Genomic DNA, 9802 nt, shown 5'->3' with positions numbered 1-9802 from the left:
AAAAAAATTGACACATTTTAATTTAATCACATTTAAATTGTTGCCTGTGCAGAAAACTATTTTGTTTTGTGAACAGGGATTAGCATTTAAAAGCAGCAGATTAAATCTAGTGACACAAAGGAATATTTATTTGAGCCTAAAATCAATATGACACAATCTTTGAAAGGCACTGACATCTGGTGGATTTACCATGTTAAAACAAGACATGTGGGAGAAAAAAGTACCTCCAAATCAAAATGACACAAGTGAGTCAGTCACACAAATAATAATAAAAAAAAAACATTTTCAACTTCTTAGTTTAGATAGAAACTTTAATAGCTTTTCATTTTTACAAATATCTACAGACCACACATCCATTTTCATAAATAAGCAAAAATTCTTCTGGAATGATATTCTGCAGGAGAAGAATTTTAAAGAAGAAAAATATTTATAAACATTTGAAAAACAACTGATACTTTACAAAACAGCTCAAATATATCTACTGTAGCATTAAATGCAAAATTATATATTTTTTTGCTGTAACATTTTATTATTGTTGCTACAGTGTAAAAACTTAGAGACACATTATGATTTTTTCTATTAAACAATGGGAGCTGTTCTTAAGAAAAAATAAAGACAAGTTATACATCATGTAGAACCATGACAGACCAAACTATCAGCAAAAAACCCAAGCAAAGGAAACCTACTAAAGGCTAACAGACATAATGCAATATTTTACTTTCCTCACAGAGTGATCCTGACTTGGGACCTGAGAATATTCCACGCTTTATTTTTCTTTGAGGAATTAAAAGCCTTTACACCATGGCCATCCACTAGAAAATCTATGGCAAGGTGAGGGCAATAAAATTCTTAGAAATACTCAAAAGTGTTTATAATTTTTCTAATCTTAAACAGCAGAGGTCCCATCATGTCCCAGGATATGACTGATGTTGTGGGCTGGGCGATTAGATTGTTTATTTGAGTCTGAGGAAGTAGTGTTGGCAAGAGACAATAAAGGTGACATTGGCATAGAGGAGCCATCCGGAGGCATTGCTGTGGCAATTTCAGGGAACAAAGAGGTCAGATTGAAGTTGGATAAATGAGGTGTGATGCCTGAAGAGTTTGTAATTTGCATTGGCATATCTGTGAGAAGCGGGAAGCTGGCCTGTGCAAAGCCCACAGGTCGAGGGGGAGAAAGAATAGAACCGAAGCGATTGTTCAGGGGTGCACTGCCGCTCTTGTCAGTGCTTGGACTTGTAAACATCTGGTTAGGGAAATACTGTAAAGGAATATCACTTGGAAGGCTAGGATGAGCTGCAGGGGAATATGAGGGGTAAAATGAAGGCAGCGTGTTCTGAGGTTCCACAGGAAGGAGGGCTGGGGTACGAGAGGCACTGGGCTGTGTGACCGGTGGGATGAATGATGCATTGGCATTAATGGGAGGTGGTGGGTTCATTCCTCCTTCAGCAATGAAAGTAAAGCCAAAGTTCTGGGTGAGATCAGACACAGCACAACGATCAGACACCAAACTGTTGTCACTGCTGACCTGTGCACTATCTGCCATGAAGCGCACAATGCTACTTCGTCTAGCTTCACTTCCTGTTTGTGTACGGCCAAGGATCACTCCTCCACCTGATGGAAGAGGCAAAGAGCTTTCTGGTTCAAATGGATTTCCAGGTCTCAAGTTGCCTGACCGGGGTCGATCTCCTGGACGAATCTTTGTGCTTTGTGGATCTGGTCCAATATGATGGGGGCGTTGACTAACAGAGAGTGACCTGGTTGAGCCTTGAGTGCGTCCTGTGTCTGAACTGCTGTGTGGTGTTGGTGGATGGGGTGGACCTGTTCTCACAGGTGGACCATGCAAATTTGCACTGACCTGAGAAATATGGCCTTTGTTGTTGTCCCCTAGACGTATGGGAGCAGCTTTCTGTGCAGGGTGCAAATTAGGACTAGAGGATTTAGCCTGAAGTTCTCCAGCAGAGGTCCCAGGAACACAGTTGTATTCTATACTCCCTGGGGTACAACCCTGGGCTGCCCTTTGGTGCACATTTTGTTCAGGAATATGAGGCGCCAAAAGACTTTGCATAAAGCTCTGGTGACATCCCTCTTGTTCTCTTGTCAGTCCTGCTCCAATGTGCACGCCTTGAGCAACAGGATGTGGACCTGAATATGTCCCACGTGAACGCACATCCCCTGTAGGCCCTGCACCCATTCTGAATCCTGTTTGCTGCTGAGGACCTCTCTGGATTTGAGGTACGGACTTACTGGACATATCACCACTTCGAGACACTTGCACTTCAAAGTTACTTAGCTGATGCCCACTAACCAAAGCCTTGAAAGGTCCACAATCTGGTATTCTTTGTGTGTCTGTGGTATTAGCATGATCAGGTGGTAGCCTACTCTGAGAATTATGAGCAATGTTACCTTTACTACGTGACGAGTCTACATAGCCTCGTAATTCTGACTGGTCCTGTGCATTGTTTCGAGGTGCTTGCAGGTGCACACCCATACGTTGTTCACCAGTAGCAGGAGTCTTCCCTATCAGAGCCTCTGCTGAGTAACTAGAGAGACGGTGGCGCTCCTGACGTGATGAATTGCTAGCCTGAGAGGTCAACTGCTGCTCCATTGAACGAGACCCCATTAGTCTTTGCATAGCCCCATGATCCTGTCCAGGTGGACGCTCTGGCTGACCCAAATTATTGTTTTGATGTGCCCTCTGACCTGCCTGTTGAGCCTCACAGTTTTTGTCCTGTCTAGCCCCAAAGTGCTGCCGCTGAATCTGCTGCTGAAGATGCTGATGACGTGAATGTGAATTCTGTGGTGGCATCTGCTGCTGTTGTTGGTGAGATTGTTGCTGCTGTTGAATCTGTTGTGCCTTTTGCTGCTGTTGCTGTGATTGCTGCTGTTGATGGTGCTGCTGTTGTTGATGCTGCTGGGATTGTTGTGGATGCTGCTGTTGGTGTTGCTGAGGAGGCTGTTGTTGCTGATGCTGCACGCCACTCTTTTCCAAATGATGTTGCTTCTGCAAACCAATATTTGGTCCTGTCTGCCCACCACGTACCACTCCTCTCTTTTTTTGCACATGCTGGTCTTGCAGCAGGTTCCTCTGATGAATGCCATGGATCTGAGATTCTGTTTGTGTTAGGTGATGCTGAAGCTGGTAAAGGTGTCTTTGTTCTTGCTGTTGTTGATGTTTGAGGTAGGGGTTTCCACCCAAGTTCTGGCCAGACTGTGGCGCATTATGTTGCATGTGTCCTTGCTGCAGGTGCACCACACTTGGCTGAGTTTGTTCATGTGTAGGCACCTGAATAGAACAGTGTCCTTCTGTAGGGCGGAGCACAGTGCTCATGAATGTATTACCAGAAAACAGAGCCCCAACACCATCAGAGTGATTCCTTGGCATAACTGCAGAAGTACTTGAGGGCATCTGATTAATCATCATTTGCACGTGATCTGTAGCCTTGATGTCTACTCTTGCAACATTCCCTGCTGGGCACGGTTTTGAACGCTTATTTGGAAGAACAAGGTCATCTCGGGCAGACCGTTTTGACATTTCCTTCTGATGACGTTCAACCATTCCAACACCAATTTGGGTTCGCATCAGAGCATTCTTTAAAGGTGCATATTCATTAGGCTGAGCAGGGCCAGAACAGGTTTGGGGAACTTGTGAGGAAGACTGAGACACCATAACAGCAGCAACTCCAGACGAGGAAGCAGAGACCTGCTGTGCAAGATTGGGCGATCCTGGATAAGGTTGGTTGGAGCTTGGTCTGATGAGGTTATTAACATTAAGGCTAGTGACAGAACTAGGCTGAGACTGTGTGTAAGCTATGCTCTGAGGAAGTCTAATGCCAGCAGTGCTACTGGCTAAAGGCTCGCCTGGAGGAACTCGAGTAGAGACCTGAGATGAAGGTTTTGACATGGGTAAATCAGCCTGCTTTGTCAGTTTTACCAGCTGGTCAGTCACAATCTCCTTGTTAGAAAGAGTTGGCTGCATTTTTGGAAGGTCCCACCCTGTAGCAGCAGTACTTGTTGGGTTGTCAACACTGCATCCAGTAGCCCTCTTGCCTGGACTGTCCTGTTCAAATATGGCTCTTGCAGCCATTGCTAATAATTCTGCCTGCTCAGAAGTGAAGGTGTATGCACCAAATGTACTTGAAGAGGCACTGATGTTGTGGCCTGCTGGAAGCAACGATGCAACAGAAAACCCTCTCCCGCCTGAACCTCCTGCGAGAGGGGAATCAGTCTGTCTATTAGTTCCCAGTGGAGGTTCAAAAGAATCATTTTCCAATGTACATACTTGTTGTGGATGAACTTTCTGAGCAAAAGCACCTTCTGTCACAGCCTTTTCTGTGGTGCCATCAGACTGTCCATCCTTGACAGGTTGTGTGTTCATATTTGATTCAGGCAGCTTGAAGTCTGTACAGTTCCCTTGGTTATTTGTTGCCATTGACAAATTCATTGAGGATGGTCGTTTTAAGGACTTGAAAGGGTCTGAAATCCTGGAAGTTTCTGGAAGCTGAACTGGTTGAGTGGATATAGAGGTGTTAGAGCCAGGAGTTGACGTTGAGGGTACACTAAATGATGCCTGAATTTGAGGAGAGTCGGTCAACTCTTCTCTTCTAGCAAACTTATCTTGTGTTTGTGAAATGCCCTGACTTGGCATGATGGAAACTTTTGGCCCACTCTCAACTGAATTAGTACTGATGCCCAATGGTTGACTTAGTGTGGATATATGACTTGGTACTGGGTGCGAATGAACAGATTTAACTTTTGAATTGTTTTGGACAGAGGTTACAGTGGTCAGCAGAGTGGAACTCTCTGTAAAACTGGGTCTTGATTCTATTAATCTGCCTTCGTTACTGGTGCAAACATTACTGCTACTCGCCTTGTTCTGACCAGTAGTTTCACTACAAAATGTTGCACTGCATGAAGAGTTAACATTAACTTTTGATGGTGCAACCGACATAGTTACAACAGTATCCACAGAGCTACACTGTGATAAGAGATCAGCACTAACCGCTGAACAGTTAAGCTGGGGACCAATATCTGAAGTAAAGATTTCTTTACTCAACCTGCCACAATTTGTAGTAACGACCACGTTACCCTGAGTGGAACTTACTGAACATACACTGCTAACTGTTACATTGTTATGCATGCTGACATCATCCATAGATTTTGCTTTAGTCTTTAAAATGTCTCCACCAGCAACTGGGGACTTGACAATGGATCCCTTCACTGAAGCCGTGACAGAACTGTCTGCTGATTTTTCACTGGAGGAACTGATACTAACGATTGCAGGGCTACTGCATGTTGAAATAACACCATTAGAGGCGGGTGTACTCTGCGTATTAACATCATGACTAACCGTATCTTTATTTGAATAATTTACTGAATGATCACCCGTTGTTGCAGTGGATAACTCAGAACAAGTATCATCTGCCACAAAATCCTTACTCTTGACAGCAATTCTACGCAAACTTCGCCCAGGTTTAGGTTCCTTTCGTTTAACCAGTCTGGTTCTCCTGACTGAATTTTGTCTGGTTTGATTTACAGAGGTCGCACAACCTTTCTTTGACAGAATTTTAACTCCACTGCCAGCAGCAGTTGATGGTATAGGAACAGAGGAAGAAAGAAAAGTTTCAGTAGGAGTGCTGACTTCTGAACCACACGTTGGAAGATGTTGCACAGTACTGAGGGAAGGTGGAGTAATGGTGTATATCTGCACATTGCTTTGACTTGAGACCTTTGAAATGCTCTGACTAAGACTAGTTAGAGCACCTAAACAATTCATAGCAACATTGGCCGTGGGTTCCTCACAGGTGGGCTGAAGGATCTGAGTTACACTTTGTCCAGACTGAGAGTCTCCCTTATCTGGTGAATTTGCAGGCTGCAAAACATACACTTGTCCATTCACAGTGATAGTCTGAGGTGCTTGTGCTTGCAATTGGGTTGAGGGACGTGGAAGAATATGTACCAACTGCTTTGTCCCAGCAGGCTGCATGCTAGCTGTACAGGTAGGGTTCAAAGTGGTCGTTTGACTGGATAAAGTCGGGGTTGCAGCTGACACAATGGCAGTGTGATGACTCTGTGGTGCAGGAGTCATAGAAGGTGTCTGAATTATGACAATGTGCTGGCAGGGTGTCTGACTAGTGACATCTTCTCTGAGAACTTGTGGTGCTGAACATGAGCTTCCCTGTTGCAGAATAACAACATGCGAGTTACTTGGAGGAGCGGAGGTCACAGCAACTGGTGTTTCATCAGAATTCACCTGCAATAACTGCATCGTCTGTAACACTGGCAGTGTGGCAGCTTGTGGTTGAGGCACAATTGCAGGCTGAGTTGGTGGATTTATGATTGGCTGAGCTTGAGGCACCACACTGAGATGCAGTTGAGGCACAACGGCAGACTGGGCTTGGGGCACCACTGTCGGTTGAGAATGAGGCTGGCATGGCAGACCAGGCTGAACTGGAGTTTTAGATTGTAGGTTGGGGTTGCAGGTGGTCATTAGAGTAGAGCTGAGTTGAGGTTTTGGTAATAATGCAGGTTGCACTCGAACAGATGATTGTGAATGGGTTAACTGTTTTGTCTGTGTTTCAAGAGATGGCTGATGGACCACTATAGCTTGGGATACAATGCTTGGCACTGATAAAATTGATGATTGTTGTGCTATGGCTGTCTGAGGGCACGGCACAACCGCTGAATATATCTGAGGAGGTCTTGGCCCAGATGGCTGAACAGGAATGCAAGTTGAAGTTGGGGCTTGCAGTTGAACAGGAGCCTGTGGTTGCAAATGGATAGAAGTGGGCACCTCAAGGTGTTTTGTCCCCACTGAACATACAGAAAGTTGCTGAGGGTTATGTGAAATGCTGGCACCATCTGTGATGAGTGCCTGAGAGACAGGTTGCACTGTATTTCCTGCCAGTTGTAGTGTTGTCCATGTTGTCTGTGTGCTACTAGTTGGACTAGTTCTAAGAAGGGTAGAGCTTGCTGGTAATATAGTGCTAACAGATTGGATTTCAGAATTCTGTGAGAGCATGGTGGGGGCAGCAGCAACAGGAACCACTGAGTTACTGATCACAACTTGAGGCAGAGAAGATAGGTTAAGCATATGCTGAAGTCGGAGAGGCGTGGCTTGACAGGTAGCAGAAGTGAGACTGGGGGTTGGGTTATCTGGTTGAAGTTGTGGAGGGAGTGGTGTGCTGACAGCAGGCTGGGGACATAAACCTTGAACAGTAATATAATTCATAGGAGGGTTTAATGGAGTAGTAGGTGCCAGAGGAGAATATTGTTCCACAACTGTAAGACATGACTTGGATACAGCAGGAATAATAGTTGCTACAGGTATGTGGGAAGATGCAGAAGTGACTACAACTTTGTTGACTGGTGCTCCATTCATAATACCAACAGTCTGGCCCGTGCCTAATGTAATATCACATGATGGTTGGACTGTTACAGCATTTGCCGGTTGTTTATCAAGATGAGAAACTGGATTTTGTGGAATAGAGATTTTGTTTGTTGGACAGGAGTTGTTGCCATTGGAGTATACGATTATTCCCTTTGACATTAAGTGCGTCGGAGTGACTTTGGCTACTTTTGCACAACGCTGCTTCCCTTTCCAGTGTATAGTGGGGTCATCAAGGAAATTGATGCCATTAGCTTTGAGGAGCTCAATATAATGAGCGCTTTCCTTGCGTAGGTCCTCCACCTGGTGCCGTAAGCGCTTTATCTCCTCTGCTGCAGAGACATATTTAACATAGATAAAATGAATGACTGCACAAAAGCCTACAAAGAATGCATTGGCAGGAAATTAACTCAACACTTATCTTAATAAAACCATGTCCCATAAGGAATAAGTAAAATGTTAATTCATCATATGTAATTTCACACAAGTTATACAATTAAATTTTGTGATCATGGCTCACCTTGCACTTTGTCTCCTCCATTAAGAAGCATTTCATCACTTTGTCGCTTTAGATCAGTGATGTAACGAAAAGCCTCTCCCAGAATCATATTTTTACTCTATAAGGAAAAGCAAACTATTAGACTGAGAACTCTGCAAGAACAATAATAAAACACATCTTTTAAAATTGTGCTTAGTTTATACTTTTATTACATGCATTTACCTGTTTCAAGGCCTGAGAGCAAGGCAAAAGCTCTCCAATCCGATTTATACCAGCATTGATTTTCTCTTTACGATGTCTTTCCACTGATGTATAAGGTAAACAAGGAATAGCATTCAAAAATATTACTTATAAAAATATTTATTACATACTAAAAAGAAAGATTGAAAACATTTACTCGCACTTATACTTTGTTTTTACAATACAACTTTCTCACCTGCATTATGAATCTCCTTGTTTTTCTTCCGCCTAACATTTCACAGAAAATTAATAAATGGTATACAACTTGAACTCAAGTGAATAAGAAATAACGGTCCACATTAGCACACTTCTACCTAGCTAATAATAATAATAATAAAAATCACACTGTATTACACAATTGATTAATTAGCAAATACATACTCATAATTTAATCAAAGTATTTTAAACATAAAATAGAACTTTATTGTAAAGTGTCACCTATAAAACAAACATAGCCCAAAAATGATCAATTTAATGAAAGAACAATTGGGTTCAGTCAGAACAACTTTGACATTCAATATATTCTTTAAGCAGGAATTTATCAGTACCGTGGCGGTTTAGGGTTATTTGTTTGATTCTGTACTATCTCCGGCATCCTGGCACACTGTACAGCCTGTTAATACCAAAACAGATTAACAAAAACTTATTTGAAAAGAATGCAACTCATAGTGTAATATGTATGGGGATATGCTGTGGTTGGAGGTAAATGCAATATTACCTTTCAGCACTAAGCATGCAGCTATGTATGTGTGAGCTCAATGTTGAAGACCATAGATCCAGGCACCTCTATGCTCCATAAAAAACTGTAGTAAAGAAGAGGGAAAATAATTGCTCTTAATACAAAAATATGACAACTTTACATCAAACACTATTACAGGATTGTGAGGCATTGTTAATTAACTTCTTGTTCTCTATAATATGTACAGAGTTTCACTGACAGTTTTGACATATGTAGAAAGGTTATACGCATTTACATGAAATGGACATTGTATTTACTTGCAAGTCATCAAATCAGAAAGGAGGAATCTGACTGAGATCAGAGGTTAGCAATACAGACATAAACTACAGATTGCAGTCAACTGAGCTTGTTTATGAAATCTAAATTTTAATACATGTAAATATAGTACAAGAAAGCTAGTTTGACTCGCCTGTCACCACGAGCATGTGAAGCTCTTTAACACTTGGCTAACAGACTTAGCTTGTTAGCTTTGAAACCTAAACAATCTGTATTGAGCTCAAAGCTAGAATAGATTGAATAAATAAAAAACAGACTGATGAAAATATAGCTACACACATTACGGTACAACTCTTTTAAGTGTCTCCTTTTGCATGCCCTTAAGGTACAAAGATAGCTTGTGTGGTTAACTGGCATTGAGCTAACACGACAGCTAAAACATCACCATGGTTTTCGATTACTAAATGCATCACTAATCTGTTTAGCACAACATGTCAGCAGTTCTGTCACCTGTCAAGGACCTACCGATTGCTTGTCCATTCTTTGAGCTGACGATATCCTCGTCAAAACTTTGTTGATCCTAACCAATTTACTCCATCTCTGACCTAGCATTAAACTGCCAGTCACAAAACAGTGAGGCGGGATTTCCGTTTTGTCCAATCTCACTAAAGACGAATGAGATTGCATCCAATCAGAACACGAGTCCGAGCTGAAGGGGCGTTAT

The 9802-nt window shown here is 42.6% G+C and overlaps 1 protein-coding gene across 1 annotated transcript; it reads right to left on the bottom strand.

Moving 5' to 3' along the window:
* Positions 1-293: 293 nt before the first annotated feature.
* Positions 294-9722, bottom strand: usf3 (upstream transcription factor family member 3). The gene is made up of 7 exons (XM_077244636.1): positions 9604-9722; positions 8842-8926; positions 8672-8736; positions 8320-8351; positions 8106-8188; positions 7905-8001; positions 294-7716 (listed from the first exon to the last, which is right to left on the bottom strand). Exons 3-7 carry the CDS (start codon positions 8716-8718, stop codon positions 887-889), a joined length of 7089 nt encoding a protein of 2362 aa, XP_077100751.1. The 5' UTR covers positions 8719-8736; positions 8842-8926; positions 9604-9722; the 3' UTR covers positions 294-886.
* Between the last annotated feature and the right edge of the window lie 80 nt (positions 9723-9802).

This window comes from Siphateles boraxobius, unplaced genomic scaffold (assembly GCF_051911475.1).
Source record: "Siphateles boraxobius isolate OS27281-9 unplaced genomic scaffold, OSU_SipBor_1 26, whole genome shotgun sequence".
Taxonomy (NCBI): Eukaryota; Metazoa; Chordata; class Actinopteri; order Cypriniformes; family Leuciscidae; genus Siphateles; species Siphateles boraxobius.
This window is presented reverse-complemented; position numbering and strand designations above follow the sequence as displayed.

Coding starts and splice junctions, on each gene's coding strand:
- usf3 (XM_077244636.1), bottom strand. CDS start 8,718: ATGCCGGAGATAGTACAGAATCAAACAAATAACCCTAAACCGCCACG. Junction 8,352..8,671: donor AATAACCCTAAACCGCCACG/GTACTGATAAAT, acceptor GTGAAATGTTAG/GCGGAAGAAAAACAAGGAGA. Junction 7,717..7,904: donor TGGAGGAGACAAAGTGCAAG/GTGAGCCATGAT, acceptor ATGTCTCTGCAG/CAGAGGAGATAAAGCGCTTA.